General features: G+C 43.3%; 1 protein-coding gene and 2 long non-coding RNA genes across 4 annotated transcripts; all 3 read left to right on the top strand.

Moving 5' to 3' along the window:
- The first annotated feature begins 875 nt into the window (after nucleotides 1-875).
- LOC123485496 lies at nucleotides 876-3,605 on the top strand. 2 transcript variants are annotated; one of them, XM_045216450.1, is made up of 5 exons: nucleotides 876-1,102; nucleotides 1,452-1,769; nucleotides 2,004-2,115; nucleotides 2,648-2,687; nucleotides 2,918-3,605. In XM_045216450.1, the coding sequence occupies exons 1-5, from the start codon at nucleotides 1,033-1,035 to the stop codon at nucleotides 3,008-3,010; spliced, it is 633 nt and encodes a 210-aa protein (XP_045072385.1). In that variant the 5' UTR covers nucleotides 876-1,032; the 3' UTR covers nucleotides 3,011-3,605. The 2 variants fall into 2 exon arrangements, with proteins under 2 accessions (XP_045072385.1, XP_045072386.1); XM_045216451.1 differs by lacking the exon at nucleotides 2,648-2,687.
- A 7,737-nt stretch (nucleotides 3,606-11,342) lies between these two features.
- LOC123485497 lies at nucleotides 11,343-13,372 on the top strand. The gene is made up of 3 exons (XR_006659025.1): nucleotides 11,343-11,439; nucleotides 13,122-13,161; nucleotides 13,349-13,372. It is a non-coding gene; the product is annotated as an uncharacterized LOC123485497 (long non-coding RNA).
- A 6,824-nt stretch (nucleotides 13,373-20,196) lies between these two features.
- On the top strand, nucleotides 20,197-21,664 carry LOC123485495. The gene is made up of 3 exons (XR_006659024.1): nucleotides 20,197-20,269; nucleotides 21,001-21,099; nucleotides 21,321-21,664. It is a non-coding gene; the product is annotated as an uncharacterized LOC123485495 (long non-coding RNA).
- Nucleotides 21,665-22,000: the final 336 nt, after the last annotated feature.

Raw genomic sequence — 22,000 nt, 5'->3', positions numbered from 1 at the left:
AACTATATCGTTTTTGGTGTCTTCTATCTTTTAAGTGATTAGATGTTGAAATGTTGTTGTTGAAAAATGGTCCTGGAATAGTGGAGGCAGCTCCTGTTGTTCTTTGTGACTTGCGGTAACTCTCCGTGGCTCTAAATCAATAGTTGTTTAGTAGTCCGAAAATGTCAGAAACATTACCTTGCTTGACCATGCTGTAGGTCACTTAACTGTTTGTTATATTCAATATGTTTTGTAGACTTCACCGGACAAAAGTTGCTCTCTGGTTTTGTAATGAAACAAAAGGTGTGGTTCAATTTATTCTGCCACTGTGTCTTCTTATTGTCTCGGCCTTTAGGCCTATATCACGGTGTCAAGGCATATGAACTAACAGGTTGTAGTGCAAACGACGCAATTATCACAACACATAGGTTGTAATATGTTTTTTCTTTCCTGGATTGGCTTCCCCAGTGATTTTACCCATGCACCCCTACTGGCGCAGGTACATTCAGGGGTCTATTTTACAAGTATGCAGGGTTTATAAATGAGGCCCCTGGACTTTATTGCCCTGCTGTTGAGTTATCAATAAGGCATTGGTATATAAAGGTAATAATTGAATTGAATGATAATAATCTTATATCATAAACATAGCATTTGGTAGGTTCATTTCCTGTTATTAACCTGGAGGACCAGATCTAACCATTACTTACATACACTTGATATAACCCCCTCAGTCTTGGGGTAATGTCAGAATCTATCATTGTTGCTAGAGCAGGAAGTGGAACACGGCACGTAGTTTATTATTATATGTGGTGGTTGCACTGCATAGCCCCCTAGACACAGCCCAATAGATGTATTGTCATTGTGAAAGTAACCCATAGAAGCTAGAATACATTTACACAGCACCATTTCCTCCTCTCGGCTGTCTCGAGATTATGTGACTGGGTCTAAACTGTCAAAGGACCATCACTTTGATGTGCTTAAGTTTGACTTTTGATCTGTTGTAGGTCTGAGCAGAAAATATTGGACTAACGTTTGGTTCTGCAGTTGGTCATTATGTGTGGAAGACGTGCATTCAGGCTTTCTCTGCTTCTGCTGGTGTGGGGTGTGTGCACAGCCTTTGAAGGTAAGACGTGTCCTTTTCTCAAACACACAGCATGCATGTACAGTTTGTACAACACTGAAAAAGGAAAGAGGTCCCGTCCTCATATTTCATTTGTGAAATGTTAATGCCATTAGCATTACCTCGTATAACAAGAGGAGTTCCACTCAGCACTATTTGAACTGCATTTAGGGAAGCAGCAACATTTGAGTCAGAATATTCTCTTCAATTGATGTGTAATTATCATTATTATTTTTATACACCTTTCTCTTATGCAACACGTTGTGCATTGGAATTGTAATGCTGGTCAATGCAAAACAAACATTTTAAATGAAACAATACACTCACAACCCATTTCCTTTAATGTTTACAGAGATTCAATTGAAAACATTGGAAACAGGAGCAGATTTGGGCACTCTTGCCTGCCCAAACCAAACCATTCATGAAATGATTTATGTAATATGTAAGATAGATAGAGTGATAAGTGGTGGGAATGAGTGTCAAGTGTCCTTTCGATTTGACCAAAATGGTACATACAGCACTTGTGACCCCAGAGTCACACTACAGACAGAGAGTGGTGGAGTGTTTCTAAACATCACCAACATTCAACCATCTGATGAAGGGAACTACACCTGTGAGTGTGTATTTCGTGGAGTAACACATTTTTTGCATCTCAACGTTTCTGTCAATGGTAAGTGTTTGGTTTGCGTGTCAGTGCAATAGATACAATCTGTAATACACATTTAGCTTGTACTGTGAACGTTTGGTCTCATTTAGTCATATCTACTATCTCAGTCCAAGTGAATTGGATTGTATGAAAAATAATCTTAAAATGGAGCATCTGTCAACAATGTTAATGACCAGGGTGGAGGAAGAGAAATGAGACATCTAGGATCACAATGAGTTCTTCCCTTTTATCTTTCAGGACCCCATGTCACAAACAACATTTCTTTCCATTTCATGATAATAACAGCCTTTGCAGGATTTGTAGCCGTCGTTGTCCTTGCTGGAATAATCATGAGGAAATGTCATCTCAGGTAAGACATTCTTATTAGCTTGTTAAAAGAAGAATTTATGGGTATTTGACATATTTGATCATTTAATTAATCAATTACTTTGTTATGGAGGTACTGTAATAATATACCGTAAGTGCAATCTCAAATAACAATCTGATCTACAATTCATATAGAGAACTATGGGCCTCAGAAATATGCGGTAGGCTATAGATCCAAGATTTGTTGTGCTCTCTTGCCAACTAAATGTCAATGGTGTGACAAAGAGCTGGCAAGAGAGCATAAACAGATCTGAGATCATATGAATACCCAAACGTATGACATAGGCTACTTGACCTACGTTTAAGTCTGACTCGATAAGGTTATTTTAGGTCACTAATAACTCCACTGTTGAAGCTTCTCACTTCCTGCCTTGTCAAAAATGAGTGTCGGAAAAACAAAGCATACACTGGCAGGCACAAACACACACGTAGAAACATTTTGCTCCAGAAAGCATCCGCTGTGTAAAACCATGTGATGCTACGATTTTTCACTAGTCTTCTCTTCTTTTACACAGCAGGAGAACACAGCAGAAAGCAGGGAACACCTTTAAAGAGGTGATGCAACAACACTGTCTTTTCTGTCAGGGCTGTTATTGCTTTCTGTTACCTGGAGTCGTAAGACTGTCAGGGCTGTTATTGCTTTCTGTTACCTGGAGTCGTAAGGCATCTGCAACCTATGCTCTTTCACATTTTCAATTGAATTTGCCAACATTTTAAAATATTTCCACAGCCCCATATGACATTTTTCAGTGTAATATGGTGACATATAGTTAATGTCTTTGTAGGAGGAGCAACAGGACATTGAGCCCTACAGCACGTTAACAAGGAGAGACAATGGGCTGTACTCAACACTCCAGCTGCCACATCCTAACCCCTGACCCTCTGGCTCCGTTGACCAATGACGACATGGCATTAGACACCTTTTTCTATCACTAGGGGTTAAATAGTATTTCACCAGCCCTGGATATACAACTGTACAGTATATCCATTTACTGTATATCTTGAATACTGTAATGCCCCTATTTCTACAGCTGATACACTTCGACTTTATATAGTTCCATTGATTGGTTGCTGACACCTGGCTGAATAGATCCTATACTGTAGATCGTCTTCTGTAGCTGTAAATATCAGCGCTTACTTTATGAATCCTGCACATTATGTTACATAGAACCAATGTTACTGTGGATAGATGATGTGATCATGTGAATCCTCTACATTACGTTACGTATAACTAATGTTCCTGTGGACAGATGTGATCATGTGTATTTCCACCAGGTGTCAGTGTATTGCATTTGTAAAATATATTCCCTGCAGTAGAGAGTCATCATCAAAACATTCTTCATGACAATGTATTTTCCTTGCTTTCAATGTTCCATCTCTGTTGATCATGTAGGCCTACATGAATTACATGTTCAAGTGAAGAGATGTAACGACAAAACTAAACCATTCATTAAAACCTCATTTCCAATAAGATCCATTACCTCTATAGTAATATGTATACTGTATGGGCTGCATGTCTCCAACCCAGCATGTCCACTCTAGAGGAAAACAAACCATTATCTACATTTGGCTTATATGATATAAGAACACGTCAGCCTTGTGGTGGTGCAGAATCTATCATTGTTTGTGTCTAAAGAAGGAAGTGGACCTGTTGATGTGTCTGTGGTTGATCATTAGAACTCTCTGTGGTGAGTGCTCTGCAAAGACCCCAGTTACAAAGACCAAGATGCACTAGCAGAGGGTCAAGTGTTTCTGTGAAACAGTAAGACAGGTAGAAGCTAGACAACAGAACCACTTCGACCTCTCAGCTCCATTATAACTAAGTCAACCCAGCATGACTTTGGTTGGCTTTTTTACCTTGTTCCTCTATTGAGCAAATAACGTTGAATAGAAGTTAAGTTCTGTACTCGGTCGGAGCAGACAAAATTGAGTAATGTTTGGTTCTGCAGTTGGTCAGTATGTTTGTATGTCTGGTTCTGTTTCTGGTGCTGTGGGGTTCATGCACAGCTGTTGCATGTAAGAGGGATGTATCACATGATAGATTTAATTTCTTAACATCAGTAATTTTTGCAACAAACTGTGCTTTGCAGTTCTAATGCAGTTGGTCAATAAGAAATCAACTTTACTTTTTCACTTCACTACTAATGCTCAATCTAAATCCCACGAAACAGTACACTCACAATATGTTTCCCTTCATGTTCGCAGTGACTGAAGAAAATACATCCGTTTGCCCAACCCAAACACTTAGTGATTTATGTTTTGTAATATAAGATAGTGATAAGGGGGGGGAATGACTGTCAAGTGTCGTTTCGGACCGACCATAAAGACTTCACTTGTGACCCCAGAGTCACACTACAATTAGAGAGTGGCAGAGCGTTTCTACACTTCACCAACATCCAACCATCTGATGAAGGCAACTACACCTTTGAGTGTGTACATCATGGAGGAACAGAATTGTTTAATTTCAATATTTCTGTCAAAGTTAAGTGTTTGGTCTGATGGTGTACATTACCTCTGCTTACTTCACTGAAATTCAGTGACCTTTAAATTGCTACAGTGTGATAATGAAAGTCACAGTTGACAGACATTTTATAGGTGCAAAATCCTCTCGCAACATCCCTCACAACCTCCCTCACAACCTCCCTCACAACCTCCTCAAACTCTTACGCAGAACTGCGTCAAACACACTCCAGGGCACAAAACAGGTGCACTGGAAAATACAAGGCACACGGGAAAATACTCCCATCGAACAAAATACACGAGCTCCACTGAGCTTCACTAACCTTCACAATAAACAATCACCCACAAGGACAAGGGGGCAGAGGGAACACTTATACACTGACTAATTAGAGGATTAGAACCAGGTGTGTGTGATAACGAGACAAGACAATTGTGATGGTGATTGGGGTGGCAGTGGTTAGTACTCCGGTGACGACGAACGCCGAAGCCTGCCTGAACAAGGAGGGGGGGCAGACTCGGCCGAAGTCGTGACAGTAACCCCCCCGAAGCGCAGCACCAGCAGCGCGCCGACCCTGGCCTCGGGGACGACCACGAGGACGTAGAGCAGGGTGGAAATCCCGCAACAGGGAGGGATCGAGGATATCCCTCGTGGGACCCAGCACCGTTCCTCCGGACCGTACCCCTCCCACTCCACGAGGTACAGAAGGCCCCCCACCCGACGCCTCGAATCCAGGATGGCACGGACAGAGTACGCCGGGGCCCCCTCGATGTCCAGAGGAGGTGGAGGAACCTCCCGCACCTCAGACTCCTGGAGTAGACCAACCAACACCGGCCTGAGGAGAGACACAGGGGTTAATACAGGTAAGAGACAGGGGTTAATACGGTAATCAGGGGGAAGTGACAACCTATACGTAACCTTGTTGATTCTCCTCAGGACTATGAACGGCCCCACAAACTGCGGGCTCAGCTTCCGGCAAGCAGAGGGGCAGATTCCGGGTCGAGAGCCAGACCCAATCCCCGGTATGAAGACCGGGGCCTCACTGCGGTGATGGTCAGCGTTGGCCTTCTGACGACGACGGCGTGCTGGAAGTGAACGTGGGTAGCATCCCACATCTCCTCCGCGTGCCGAAACCAGTCATCCACCGCAGAGCCTCAGTCTCGGCTCTGGTGCCACGGTGCCAGAACCGGTTGGTAATCTAAAACACATTGGAATGGTGTTAGGTTAGTAGAGGAGTGGCAGAGAGAGTTCTGGGCATATTCTGCCCATGGCAAGAACACCGACCACTCCCGGCCGGTCCTGGCAGTAGGACCGCCGGAACCTACCCACATCCTGATTTACTCGTTCCACCTGCCCATTTGACTTCCGGGGTGGAACCCAGAGGTCAGGCTGACCGAGACCCCCAGACGTTCCATGAACGCCTTCCAAACCTTGGACGTGAACTGGGGACCCCGGTCGGACACGATATCCTCTGGCACCCGGAAGACGTGAGTAAACAGGGCCTCCGCAGTCTGCAGGGCCGTGGGGAGACCGGGCAGAGGAAGGAGGCAGCAGGACTTGGAGAAGCGGTCCATAACGACCAGGATGGTGGTGTTACCTTGGGAGAGGGGAAGATCAGTCAGAAAATCAATACTAAGATGAGACCATGGTCGTTGTGGAACTGGTAGTGGTTGTAGCTTACCCATTGGGAGGTGCCTAGGTGCCTTACTCTGGGCGCAAACCGAGCAGGAGGAGACGTACACCCTCACGTCCTTAGCCAAGGTAGGCCACTAGTACTTTCTGCTCAAGCAGCGCACTGTACGGCCGATACCTGGGTGACCAGAGGAGGGTGACGTGTGTGCCCAGAAGATCAGACGATCATGGATAAGAGCAGGCACGTACCGCAGCCCAGCTGGACACTGCGGTGGAGATGGATCTGTGCGTAATGCCTGCTCTATATCCGCGTCCATCGCCCATACTACTGGCGCCACAATGCAGGAGGCCGGGAGTATGGGGGTGTTGTCTCTGGGCCTCTCCTCTGTGTCATACAACCGGAACAGTGTGTCTGCCTTCACGTTCTTCGTACCCGGAATGTATGACAGTGTAAAATCAAACCGGGTGAAGAATAGGGCCCACCTGGCCTGGCGAGGATTCAGCCTCCCCGCTGCCCAGATGTACTCCAGGTTACGGTGGTCCGTCCAGACAAGGAAAGGGTGTTTCGCCCCTTCGAGCCAATGCCTCTACACGGTCAAGGCTCGGACAACAGCCAACAGCACCCGATCACCAACGTCGTAGTTCTGCTCCGCCAGGCTGAGCTTCTTAGAGAAGAAGGCACAGGGGCGAAGCTTGGGTGGCGTACCCGAGCGTTGAGACAGGACAGCTCCTATCCCAACCTCGGACGCATCCACCTCCACTACGAACGGTAGTGATGAATCGGGGTGGGCCAGTACTGGGAGCTGAGGTGAACAGACCCCGCTGTTTGCTGAAGGCCAGGTCAGCCTCAGCAGACCAGCGGAGCCGGGACGGCCCACCCTTCAACAGGGAGGTAATGGGAGCTGCAACCTTGCCAAAGCCCCGGATAAACCTCCGATAGTAGTTGGCAAAGCCAAGGAAGCGCTGCACCTCCTTAACCGTGGTTGGAGTCGGCCAATTACGCACGGCTGAAATGCGATCTCCCTCCATCTCCACACCTGAGGTGGAAATGCGGTATCCAAGGAAGGAGACGGACTGCTGGAAAAACATAAACTTCTCTGCCTTAGCATAAAGGTCATTTTGCAACAGTCGGGCCAGCACCTTGCGAACCAGGGACACATGCTCGGCGCGCGTAGCGGAATACACCAGGATGTCATCGATGTAGACCACTACACCGCGACCAAGCATGTCCCGAAACACCTCGTTCACAAAGGACTGGAAAACTGATGGAGCATTCATCAAACCATAGGGCATCACCATGTATTCATAATGCCCCGTGGTTGTGCTGAATGCTGTCTTCCACTCATCCCCCTCTCGGATACGCACCAGGTTGTACGCACTCCTGAGATCTAATTTGGTGAAGAAGCGCGCCCCATGCATTGATTCAATCACCAAAGGAATGAGGGGGAGAGGATAACTAAATCTTATCGTCTCCCTGTTCAGTGGTCGATAATCAATGCACGGGCGCAGACCTCCGTCCTTCTTCACAAAGAAGAAACTTGAGGAGGCGGGTGAAGTGGAGGGACGTATATACCCCTGGCGCAGGGACTCGGTGACATAGGTTTCCATAGCCACCGTTTCAGCCTGTGACAGGGGGTATATATGACTCCTGGGAGGTACAGCGTCTACCCGGGAAGTTTATCGCGCAATCCCCCGCCCGATGAGGTGGTAATTTAGTCGCCTGCGTTTTAGAGAACGCTTGTGCCAGATCGAGGTATTCAGGGGGAATGCGCACGGTGAAGGTACTGTCTGGACTTTCCACCGTGGTTGCACCAACGGAAACATCTAGACACCTACCCTGACACTCTCGCGACCACCCTGTGAGAGCCCTCTGCGGCCATGAGAAGGTGGGGTTGTGGAGTGCTAGCCAAGGGATACCTAATACCACAGGGAAAGCAGGAGATTCAATAATCGAAAAAATAACCTGCTCAAAATGTGTCTCCTGGGTGATCATGGTGACTGGTATCGCGACTTCCAGTAACAAACCTGGACCCTATTGGTCGACTATCGAGTGCTCTGATGGGGAGTGGAATGGATAGGGGAACCAATGTTATGCCTTGACGGCGTGCGAATGCCCCTGTCCATAAAGTTCCCAGCTGCGCCTGAATCGACTAGCGCCTTACACTGGGGAACTACCATGAGATCGGGAAAGTGGATAGGTAGGGTACAATGCGCAGCAGAGGGCTCTGAACAAGTGTGGGTATTCAATACCTGGGGTGATGCGTGAGTGCCCTGCCTGCCGCCTCCCGGCCCAAAAGAACGTTGACTACGACGTGTGATGTATTGTCCCTTCGTGCCACCAGAGTGGCACTGTCGCTGTCCTCCTCCGCTCTCGGCGGGCGGCTCCACCCAGCTCCATCGGCTCGGGATCCGAGTCGTCCCCTACCAGGACGTCCTCTGGCTGCCAGCAGGTTGTCCAAACGAATGGCCATGTCCACCAGTTTGTTGAAGAACAACATGGTGTCTCGGGAGGCTAGCTCCCGCCGGACGCCCTCCCCGCAGATGGCACCGGAAATGGTTGATCAGGGCCCCGCTCATTCCACCCGACCCCGCTGAAACTCCAAACTCCAACGCGAAGTCCTGCGCGGTCCTCGTCCCTGCCTCAGATGGACCAGTCGCTCACCCGCCTCTCTACCCTCGGGCGGGTGATCGATGACTGCCCGAACAAGGAGGGGGCAGCCTCGGCCGAAGTCGTGACAAAATACATGCATATGCCATTTCTGAAAAGACTGCACACCTACAAATTGAGATTTATAAACTTGGAGCACGCCATGCATGTTTCCCATTATAAATCAGACCTGTCCTGAAACTGTACTCATGTGAACAAGCATTACTCTGACTGAAAACAGCCATCATTCAGTTGTGAATGGTCCTGGTGCACCAAACAAAAAGTGTCAAGGGAAGCCAGTTTGGATTTGGCTTCAGACCAATCACATCACAAGCCAAACGTCTTTAAAAAAAATAAAAAATTGTTGCATCTTGTTGTGTTATTGTCCTCCAGTGGCTAGCTAGCAAAAAATCGTCCCTTTCCTAAATTAGCCATGGATTGAGATAGGGATTTGGACTTGTGGTTTTCCTTAAAATCTCCATACTGGCCAATGATTATAACAGCGATTCTGATCCAACCATAAATTCATACATTGTGCCCCTGGCCTGAGAGGATGGAAGTTCAACATGTAGCTAGATGTAGTATGCTAAATGTTAACTATCTGGCCTCGCGTATAGTTGTCCATGAAAAGAAGTTAGTCTAGCGATCAAGCATTTTAGCCAGGTAGCCTAGGACAACAAAAACTAAAAAGCGTGTACTGTATGACAGAGTCATAGACCGTTTAGGCAACATGAAAGAGGAGGATGGCGTTGGAGTTTCTCTACCAGTAGGGTGAGACAACATGTTTTTTTCTACTTGCACGCAGGCACACACACACACAGAAATCAGTGCCATGGACAGCATCTTTAGCTTAACTATATCGTTTTTGGTGTCTATTATCTTTTAAGTGATTAGATGTTGAAATGTTGTAGTTGAAAAATGGTCCTGGAATAGTAGAGGCAGCTCCTGTTGTTCTTTGTGACTTATGGTAACTCTCTGTGGCTCTAAATCAATAGTTGTTTAGTAGTCCGAAAATGTCAGAAACATTACCTTGCTTGACCATGCTGTAGGTCACTTAACTGTTTGTTATATTCAATATGTTTTGTAGACTTCACCGGACAAAAGTTGCTCTCTGGTTTTGTAATGAAACAAAAGGTGTGGTTCAATTTATTCTGCCACTGTGTCTTCTTATTGTCTCGGCCTTTAGGCCTATATATCACGCACGGTGTCAAGGCATATGAACTAACAGGATGTAGTTTATTATTATATGTGGTGGTTGCACTGCATAGCCCCTAGACACAGCCCAATATATGTATTGTCATTGTGAAAGTAACCCATAGAAGCTAGAATACATTTACACAGCACCATTTCCTCCTCTCGGCTGGCACCAGATTATGTGACTGGGTCTAAACTGTCAAAGGACCATCACTTTGATGTGCTTAAGTTTGACTTTTGATCTGTTGTAGGTCTGAGCAGAAAATATTGGACTAACGCTTTGGTTCTGCAGTTGGTCATTATGTGTGGAAGACGTGCATTCAGGCTTTCTGCTTCTGCTGGTGTGGGGTGTGTGCAAAACCTTTGAAGGTAAGACGTGTCCTTTTCTCAAACACACAGCATGCATGTACAGTTTGTACAACACTGAAAAAGGAAAGAGGTCCGTCCTCATATTTCATTTGTGAAATGTTAATGCCATTAGCATTACTCGTATAACAAGAGGAGTTCCACTCAGCACAATTTGAACTGCATTTAGGGAAGCAGCAACATTTGAGTCAGAATATTGTCATTAATTTATATATGTGTAATTATTTTTTATGTACCTTTCTCTAATGCAATAAATTGTGCATTGCAATTGTAATGCTAGTCAATGCAAAACAAACATTTTAAATGAAACAATACACTTACAACCCATTTCCCTTCATGTTTACAGAGATTCAAGTGAAAACATTGGAAACAGGAGCAGATTTACACACTCTCGCCTGCCCAAACCAAACCATTCATGAAATGACTTATGTAATATGTAAGATAGATAGAGTGATAAGTGGTGGGAATGAGTGTCAAGTGTCCTTTCGGTGTGACCAAAATGGTACCGACAGCACTTGTGACCCCAGAGTCACACTACAGACAGAGAGTGGTGGAGTGTTTCTAAACATCACCAACATTCAACCATCTGATGAAGGGAACTACACCTGTGAGTGTGTATTTCGTGGAGTAACACATTTTTTGCATCTCAACGTTTCTGTCAATGGTAAGTGTTTGGTTTCGCGGTCAGTGCAATAGATACATATGTAATGCACATTTAGCTTGTACTGTGAATGTTTGGTCTCATTTAGTCATATCTACTATCTCAGTCCAAGTGAATTGGATTGTATGAAAAATAATCTTAAAATGGAGCATCTGTCAACAATGTTAATGACCAGGGTGGAGGAAGAGAAATTAGACATCTAGGATCACAATGAGTTCTTCCCTTTTATCTTTCAGGACCCCTATGTCACAAACAACATTTCTTTCCATTTCATGATAATAACAGCCTTTGCAGGATTTGTAGCCGTCATTGTCCTTGCTGGAATAATCATGAGGAAATGTCATCTCAGGTAAGGCATTCTTATTAGCTTGTTAAAAGAAGAATTTATGGGTATTTGACATATTTGATCATTTAATTAATCAATTTCTTTGTTATGGAGGTACTGCAATAATATACTGTAAGTGCAATCTCAAATAACAATCTGATCTACAATTCATATAGAGAACTATGGGCCTCAGAAATATGCGGTAGGCTATAGATCCAAGATTTGTTTGTTCTCTCTTGCCAACTAAATATCAATGGAGTGACTATGAGTGACAAAGAGCTGGCAAGAGAGCATAAACAGATGTAATACCTTGCTAAAACCAAGTATAGAGTTTATTTGTTATAATTCATTGGTATTAGATTTAAAAGGTGATCGAATAGCTCCTGATTTGTAATGTCATTAATGCATTTCTTTTGAAGCAATGTTTAAAAAAATGTACAAGTGAATAGGTTGGTTTACTTTTAAGTTTAAGTTTCCCACCGTATCTCGTTAAAGTTTTGACCAATGAGGTAACTTGTTAAGTTGTGGCCAATGGGAGAGTGGACTGGTTGCTGGGATAGAAAAGAGAGGGAAAGGTTGAAAGAAGGGAGAGGAGAGACGTTAGTGGGGTTGGTGAAGGAAAAACGACCAAAGGAAATCGATAAAGAGAAAACAAAACCATACCTACAGTTTTTTTTAAAGGGAAATCCTGATTTTATTTCTATAAGAGAGTGTTTATTATTTCGTTAAGAAAGACCTAGTAGAGACTGAAGCTGCCGTCGCATTGTGGAGATATTCGACATCCTAGAGGTTAGCCTAGCATCGTGCAAGACTTGGAGAGAATTGCTTGTGACGATCAACAAGTTCGGGTTTCCAACGGATGTCTGTTGCTGCTACCGAGTACTGGCTACATTGATAGCTGTGTTCGCTGTGGATCTTGTGAGGACACCTGCACGGAACTACTACGCTATATTTTGCTGAGGCATTATCTACAAGTAGTGAGTAACTACAAATGTGTGGTGGACTTCGGGACTTTATGTATGTCGTCATTTTTTTATGAGCTCCAACGCGCGCCCAGGGTTTAAGCAAGCTTGCAAATAATTTGAACATGGGTTGTGGAAAAATCATTGGGGTTTATTATTTTTATTTCTTCTGATGTGATACATTGAACATTTGATTAATATAGATCTTGAACCTTATGTCTGTTGTATTGGTGGAGTCATTTACTGTTTCAGTTTCATTTAATGCATGGGAAAGCATATCCTTATAACAATAACCAAGTCTATAATCATTCTATCTGAAGTTAATACCCTATTTGTCATTCACCCTAGCAAGTTTACAATAGGGATTCTTATTGGAGATGTCCTTCTCACCTAATATCCCATGCTGTTCAGATATTCTAAATAAGGTCATATCGTGAGAGTCAAATTCGAGCCTGGTGAGAGGGTTACACAGATCTAACTGAGATCATGTGAAATACCCAAACGTATGACATAGGCTACTTCACCTATGTTTAAGTCTGACTCAACAAGGTTATTTTAGGTCACTAATAACTCCACTGTTGAAGCTTCTCACTTCCTGCCTTGTCAAAAATGAGTGTCGGAAAATCAAAACATACACTGGCAGGCACAAACACACACGTAGAGACATGTTGCTCCCGAAAGCATCCGCTGTGTAAAACCATGTGATGCTACGATCATTCACTAGTCTTCTCTTCTTTTACACAGCAGGAGAACACAGCAGAAAGCAGGGAACACCTTTAAAGAGGTGATGCAACAACACTGTCTTTTCTGTCAGGGCTGTTATTGCTTTCTGTTACCTGGAGTCGTAAGGCATCTGCAGCCTATGCTCTTTCATACTTTCAATTGAAATTTGCCAACATTTAAAAATATTTCCAAAGCCCCACATGACATTTTACAGTGTAATATGGTGACTATTGTTAATGTCTTTGTAGGAGGAGCAACAGGACATTGAGCCCTAGCACGTTCACAGGGAGAGACAATGGGCTGTACTCAACACTCCAGCTGCCACATTCTAACCCCTGACCCTCTGGCTCCGTTGACCAATGATGACATGGCATTAGACACCTTTTTCTATCACTAGGGGTTAAATAGTATTTCACCAGCCCTAGACATACAACTGCACAGTATATCCATTTATTGTATGTCTTGATTACTGTAACGCCCCTATTTTTACAGTTGATACACTTCACTTTTATATATAGCTCCATTGATTGGTTACTGACACCTGGCTGAATAGATCCTACACTGAACTAAAATATAAACGCCACATGTAAAGTGTTGGTCCCATGTTTCATGAGCTGAAATAAAAAAAATCCCTGACATTTTCCATACGCACAAAAAGCTTATTTCGCTCAAATTTTGGGCACAAGTCTGTTTATATCCCTGTTAGTGAGCATTTCTCCTTTGCCAATATAATCCATCCACCTGACAGGTGTGGCATATCAAGAAGCTGATTAAACAGCATGATCATCACACAGGTGCACCTTGTGCTGGGGACAATAAAAGGCCACTTTAAAATGTGCAGTTTTGTCACACAACACAATGCCACAGATGTCTCAAGTTGCAGGAGCGTGCAATTGGCATGCTGACTGCAGGAATGTCCACCAGAGCTGTTGCCAGAGAATGTAATGTTAATTTCTCTACCATAAGCTGCCTCCAACGTCGTCTTTTCGAGAATTTGGCATTACGTCCAACTGGCCTCACAACCGCAGACCACCTGTAACCACGCCAGCCCAGGACCTCCACATCCGGCTTCTTCACCTGCGGGATCGTCTGAGACCAGCCACCCGGACAGCTAATGAAACTGAGGCGTATTTCTGTCTGTAAAAAAGCCCTTTTGTGGGGAAAAACTCATTCCGATTGGCTGCCAAGTGGGGGCCTATGCCCTCCCAGGCCCACCCATGGCTGGGACCCTACCCAGTCGTGGAAATCCATAGATTAGGGCCTAATGAATTTATTTCAATTGACTGATTTCCTTATATGAACTGTAACTCAGTGAAATCGCTGAAATTGTTGCGTTTATATTTTTTCCTCTCTCTCTCTCATATATATATATATATATGTGTGTGTGTGTTACATGGTATTACAACGGTTCCCCCTCTGCTTTTTGTCTTGCTGAACAGTAGTGTCTGTCGCCTCCACAGCAACATGCAATTATTAATCAGTCATTTTAATTCCTAGGTGGTTTTTGTCAAGAAACAAAAAGGAAAATAAAACTGCAGTTCCACTAGGTGTCGCTGTGCTGCATTTGAAAAAGGACTGTCACAGAGCAATGAACGGATAGTGATGTGACATTTCTGAAGTGAAAGTGTCCTGTCTGATTACATAAATATGTGAATGCTTTATATTTGTGTAAGAGCTTTGTATCACCTGATTGTATTGAATTCTCTCCATACTTTAGATGTTTTACCATTGTGTTTGTTCTTTGTAACATATCTTATATAGTCCATATTCTGTACATGAGACTACATCAATTAAGACATATGTGTTTCAGAAAAATGTATCGTCTTTTTCTTTTCACTGTCTGTTTTTATGTACATTACATACATACATACGTGTTGAGATGCAGCTGGAATCATCCTGTGGTTGATCGAGACAGCTTCACAGGTATCAATCCCACCACAGTAACATAAGATCACACCTGCCAACCAGAATTTAAGACAGGTACTTCCCAAGATATAATGAAAATGTTTGGTTCAGATGTTAGGATTAGAACACAACACCTTTTTGCTCTATTTTCCCTGTTAGGCATTTATATGGAAACCACACACACATGCACACTGCAGTAGTGCCCCTGGAGCAGTTTGTCCCATCTGACCTGGGATTTGAACCGGCAACCTGCTGGCCTGACTATCTAAACTCTAGGCTACTTTCAGTTTTACCAGATGTCTCCTCTACACATTGCAACAACTTTTATACAATCACAGCATATCAACGTTTACAGTGACATCAGATAATGAGTGTCTGCTTTTGACTGCTCCTCCTTTCCTGGAATTGGATTCAGTACAACACTTTAGTTACCACAGAGTGGCCAGAGTACTGTAATAACCCTCCAGTCAGGATGGTTCCTCTTTCATTTGATTATTTTCTACAGTAACTCTGACTCAGACCTTCTGTTGGGCCACTCCCCTGAGACACCCTCAGAGAGAAATATACAACTATTGATGGTTAATGAATTGGACCATTTTCCTGTCCTGCTAAGCATTCAAATTGTAACGAGTACTTTTGGGTGTCAGGAAAAATGTATGGAGTAAAAAGTACATTATTTACTTTAGGTATGTAGTGGGGTAAAAGTTGTCAAAAATATTAATTGTAAAGTAACGTACAGACTTAAGTAGTACTTTCAAGTATTTTTAGTTAAGTATTTTACAACACTGGTTATACTAAGATTATGTTAATGTAACATTCAATTAATAAAGTCACATAAGTATCTAAAGACTTTTCAGTTTCACTGTAATGCAACTCCTGACTTGGGCAGCAACTACGCACTGGGGCAGTGGACTTTTGCTATGACATTCAAGCACAAAGTCACTCACTACACATTCCTAGGAAGAGGAAAGCCCTCAACCCCTAACACCAGACCAACAATGGAGACTCAGCACCAGCAACCCCAGGAAGAGAATCGGGGAACTTCCTGCTGACACAATTACCATAACAGCACTTAATGTGAGAAGCATGTCGTGAAAACTCTGTAAACCCCTATGACACACACATACTACTGTAATAGATAAAACATCTTTAAAAATGTCTCACTCATAAAATACTCACCTTATTCCAATAACACGGTCATCATTTCCCACATTGTAAAATGTTTTATGTAGATTGACTGAAATGTATGCTGTTAGTCAACTGTAGACTTATTTGTACTGGAACAAAAATATAAACACAACATGTAAAATGTTGGTCCCATGTTTCAGGAGCTGAAATAAAAGATCCCAGAAATGTTCCATACGCACAAATGTTGTGCGCAAGTTTGTTGCCATCCCTGTTAGTGAGCATTTCTCCTTTGCCAATATAATCCATCCACCTGACAGGTGTGGCATATCAAGAAACTGATTAAACAACATGATAATTACACAGGTGCACCTTGTGCTTGGGACAATAAAAGGCCACATAAATTTGCAGTTTTGTCACAACACAATGCCACAGATGTCTCAAGTTGAGGGAGCATACAATTGGCATGTTGACTGCAGGAATGTCCACCAGAGCTGTTGCCTGATAATTTTATGTTCATTTCTCTACCATAAGCCACCTCCAACATCGTGTCAGAGAATTTGGCAGTACGTCCAACCGGCATCACAACCGCAGACCATGGTTAACCACGCCAGCCCAGGACCTCCACATCCGGTTTCTTCACCTGCGGGATCGTCTGAGACCAGCCACCCGGACAGTTGATGAAACTGAGGAGTATTTCTGTCTGTAGTAAAGCCCTTTTGTGGGGGAAAAAACTCCTTCTGACTGGGCAGGGGCACAGCCATGGGTGGGCCTGGGTCCCCAGTGGGTGGGTTTATGCCCTCCCAGGCCCACCCATGGCTGTGCGCCTGCCCAGTCAATCCATAGATTAGGGCCTAATGAATTTATTTCAATTGACTGATTTCCTTATATGAACTGTAATGCAGTAAAATCGTTTAAATTGGTGCATGTTGAGTTTATTTTTGTTCTGTATAGTTTCTGGGGTGGAGCATTAGCAGCCAATTGGTTTGGAATTATCTGTGGTTGTAGCAGTCTGTTGATGCCTTTGATGTGGTGGCCACTAAATTGGAGTTTACTTCGGCACAGAGCCTGTGAACCAAAAAATGTTATGCCAACAAACTATAAATTGACTTCCCATTTCAGTTTTTTTTGTGTGCAGCTATGACATCATTCAGTTTGAGCCAACTGAAAAACTACAACCAACAGTTCCTTGTTCCTTCTCATTTATTTTAAAGTTGATGTCACATTGTAATTGGCTACAGCCGGGAACCACTGGGGAACTAGGCTAACTCCACCCCCTCAACAATTTCAGGGCTTTCCAAAAGCATTCTTTCTCTTTCGTTGAATCTGACTCACGTGCAACTAAACAATATATTATAAAAGGTCCAACAAGAGAAACATCCACAATGAGCTTATGTCAACATTCACCAGCTGAGAATGAATACTTTTCTCATACTCCTATGCTTGCTGTCTGAAGGTAAATAGTTTCCATGGCTTCTGACTAGTGGTTGATTCCGCTCATGTAATATAAACATAGGTTAGGTAAGCAACATTTCCCACGTTTGACAGGTCATTGATTATTTTGTATGTAGGCTAAACTTTTTATTTTAAATTGTATTTAACTTGCCTTTCTTTTGTAGCCGTCTCTGTCAACGTCGTAGCTAGAGGAGACACCAGGGTGGACTTCAATGGCGATGCATCATATACCTGCACCCATGCGGACCTGACAGGTGTGCTGCAAGTTACCTGGCAGAGACTGTTCAAAGACGACTCGGTGGAGAATCTTGCCACCTACAGCAAGCGGTTTGGAGCTCAAATTATAGACCCGCACCGAGGCAAGGTGGTTTTCACTGAGGCATCTCTCGACTCGACGTCTATTACCGTGAAGAATGTAACATGGGCGGACGAAGCCTGCTATATTTGCTCCTTCAACGTTTACCCGAGTGGATCAAGACGCAAGCAGAAGTGTCTTACAGTTCAAGGTATTTAATGCACTGAATAATAACAGTTTTAGGGTTTACCTGTAGATGTCTCTATTCAGTTAAAGTTACAATATTACTTACATGAAAATGTTGTAACTCAAAAGAATAATCGTATTACTTTGAGAGTTACTTTGACAGTAGGTCAGCACAGGTACAAGCACACCTGGTCAATTAATTATCCAGTCCTTGATTAGACCTAGTTGAATCAGGTGTACTGGAATAGAAGTGGAAGTCACTGGGGGTATCCTTGGAGATAAACTTTTTTGGTAAACACTCTTCTCGAGCATTCATAAGCAATACATAGATGCTTCACTAATACATTTATAAGCAAAACCATACCAATACAGGTAATATAAAGGTCCTTACATCTGGTGCTTTGCCAAATATAGCATAATCCTTTAGTCACCCTTTACAGCAGGACATTTGCTAAGGCATGATTTCTGAATAATACAGTATGGGCCTTGTAAAGGGTTTATTCTGGGATTTATTTAAGTGATAATGCCCATAAGCCGGTGTTTGGAGGATATATTGGCACGGGTCGAGGGCCGGCAAACTGTGCCAATATATCCTCCAAACACCGGCTTCAAGGACATTATCAGTTTTATAGAACAGATTACCAACATATTCAAATAATGACTGACATATTTTCATTAAACGTTATTTTGATTAATTTATTCATACTATTTCATCCCTTCCACAAGATATAGTCCCGACACAAATCTAGGGTTGCTACCCAAACTGGCTGGTCGTTCGTTCTATTGGTTGGTTGCCAGAGACGCGACCCAGTCGTTCAGTCTTTTGTTCTGTATCTATGGACGCGACCCAGTCCTTCATTCTAAATGTTCCATTGCCATACTGGCTGGCAACGTTCTTATCCCTTGCTGGCTAGCTAACCAACTACAGCTAATTTACAGTCACGTCAAACAGTGCAGCCAGAATAACAACAGCTTCATTTGCACAAGCTGTTTTCTAGTGACATTTATTTGGATACATCCATAACAATGAGCTAATGAGGCACGATTTCGCCTGGTATAGAAAATGTGCTCTCTCATCAGGACAGTGTTGTTCAGAGGAGCTAGCCAACAACACAGCTAACACAATCACTTCAAACACTGAAGCTGGAAAGACTTCAAACTAGCTGCACTTCGTTTCGTTTGACCTTTTCTTAATTTACATGTCTTTGTATATATCCATAAAATTATGCCAGCTGATTCATGATTTCGACTGGCTGAGAAACGCTGCCTGCCTGTCTGTCTCATCCCGACTCCCGACACGTTCATTACTATGGGACAGCTGGAGATCGAATTTGAATATTGAAACAATGTTGCAAATAGGTTTATACAAATCTCCGCTGTTGAAAACTAAATGTTAGTCTAAAAGAAATGTGAGATAATTTCTAGATGCTTTTTATAGCGGAGATCAAGTTTATAATTTGAGACATGGATTGCGCAGTCAGATGGAACAGAGTAAATAGGCATATTGGTAATTTGTGGAATAGACACCGGCTGGAATGCGCTTAACCAATCAGCATTCAGGATTAGACCCACCCGTTGTATAATAGGGGAATAGAAACACTAGGCTTCAGAACACCAGCTAACTGCAACTATAAATCTCCATATTGGCATTGTTACATCACTGGCAGGATTTCCCCAAAATGGCTGAATCCCAAAACTGTCTGAAAGACCATGAACTCTGCATGCATTAATAAGGAACATTTACTGCTGTCAAACCATATGAAAACAACATGATACATATTTTGAAATCTGTTCTTAATTGATCTGCCTGGTAAAATACAGGTAAAATATGTAATATAAATATTATCTAATATTCCATGTTTCATCTATTCTAAGGAGTATCTGAAGTGAGAGCCACAATGCAAAAAGTCCCCAGCACTGAACCTAAAGTAAACATGGAAGTTGTGGTCAGCTGCTCAGCCACGGGTAAACCAGCACCTTGGATCCAATGGAACATTTCTGCAGCGTCACTCATAAAGACGCTCTAACAACTGGACTGTCGTTAACAAAGACCAAACTGTCACAGCCATTAGCAACATCACCCCTCCAACTGTTGCCAGGTTCAGGGGATACGTGGACTGTATGGTAAACAATGGGACGAGGACACAGAGACACGAGAGAGTCATGCTTCCTGTTCTCCCTGGAGAGAGGGAGGTTGAAGAGGGTACGTAATGTTGACGTGTCATATACTTTTAGACCATACACTTTTTAGTGTCAGTTCAGTACAGAATGGTCCAACTTGAAAACGACATTGAGAAAACATCCTCATCATCCCTAGCCCTATTAATAGTATGCCAAATACATGATATTAACAATAAACATTTACATTTGGATGCATGAATTTGGCGTTCTATTTAAAGGGCTACATCATCCCCAGGGGCATGTTGTGACAGCCTTGTGATCAGCATCATCGTGCAATAGCGCAACATTCTGTTTCCTGAAAACAGAACGCAGCGAGATCAGGCAGGTTCCAAGAGGCTAATGTTGTGATGCTATTAGTACTGTTAGAAATCTTAGGTTTAATTTTTAACTACCATGGTAAAGCACCACGAGTCACTCCCTTTAAACACACTGTAGTCAAGTGTTGTGTTGAGTTCAGGTAGTTTCAGCCCTCAGGGAAGCTACATGATGGATGATTGTATCATGTATCCATCATGTGGCTTCCCTGAGGGGCCGGAAACTACCCGGAGCTCAACACAACACTTGACTACAGTGTATTGCACGATGATGCTGGTCACATAGGATAGATGAGACAGAACATAATGTCAACATGTTATTCAAACTGAATGCATTAAAAGGAAGGGTGTAAAATCCCCTCTTTCTTATCTTTCTCTTCTGAGTAAATGCTGTCTCTCCAAACACATTCTCACTGGAATTTCATGTTTCACCTTCCAGATGACAGGAGGACATCCCTGTGGGCGGTTGGCATTCCAGTTATCCTAATCATTTCCTTTTTAGTCATCTGCGGCAGTGTCATGCTTCAAAAGAAAAAAGGTGAGTCCGCACAAGATTATCTAAAATATCTCATCTATCTTTCTTAGTAAGACAAATGGAATTAATTGTTATTATCAGAGTCATCAACTCTATATATGGTTCTGGCTTTTATAAAATAAACTGCGGGCAATGCATGCCTTAGCGCTCAGGAATGTTTATTGATAACGTCATTTTAGATTCACTGTAGTACAGTATAGTAACCTTCCCATTCTATCTGGCAGGTTGCAGGCAAGCAGCGTTGGTAACCACCTCTGACGAGAAGGACCCTTTTTAGGAGCTGTGTGTAAACATCTGTTATTGCTGACTGTGCTTATATGCACTGTAGCTGACAGCTGTTTTTGTTGAGGACTGGAGCACCTGTTGTTACTGAGCCTGGATGTTGAACCTTGTTGAATCATTGTTTCGCAGTCATAAATAAGCTAATTAACACATGCATTATACAAGCCATGATATGGTTAATGCTGTTTAGAGGTACTGAAATGGCACTTTAGGTTTGAGAGATTAATTACCTCTTGTAGGTGAATGTTGTGATAAGAGGTAGGTTACCTGTTGCCTGGCAACCCAAACTCCTTGCTCCGGTCAAACGCTAGGCCACGCCCCACTGATGTTAGCTTCTTCTCCTCAATGAGTCTGGATTTGAGTACCTCCCCGACCCTTCACCGAACGCCAACACATTCAGGGCCGTTCTGATTGTTCCGGTAACGATGGGTTGGGCCAGAGCAAGAACAGACGTGGTAATCGGCGTTTGAAAATTCATCATTGGCTTTTATACTCTGATTGGTTAGAGACGATCCAATCGCTGAAGACTTTGTTTTGTACAATTCCCCTCGTCACCACAAACGACTTCAACAATGGCAGTCTCAGACTAAAGTATGTAGCGAATGACAAAGCAGAGGAAGAA

This window comes from Coregonus clupeaformis, unplaced genomic scaffold (genome assembly GCF_020615455.1).
Source record: "Coregonus clupeaformis isolate EN_2021a unplaced genomic scaffold, ASM2061545v1 scaf0713, whole genome shotgun sequence".
Taxonomy (NCBI): Eukaryota; Metazoa; Chordata; class Actinopteri; order Salmoniformes; family Salmonidae; genus Coregonus; species Coregonus clupeaformis.
The sequence above is the reverse complement of the archived record's forward strand: the minus strand, read 5'-3'. Positions and strand labels throughout refer to the sequence as shown.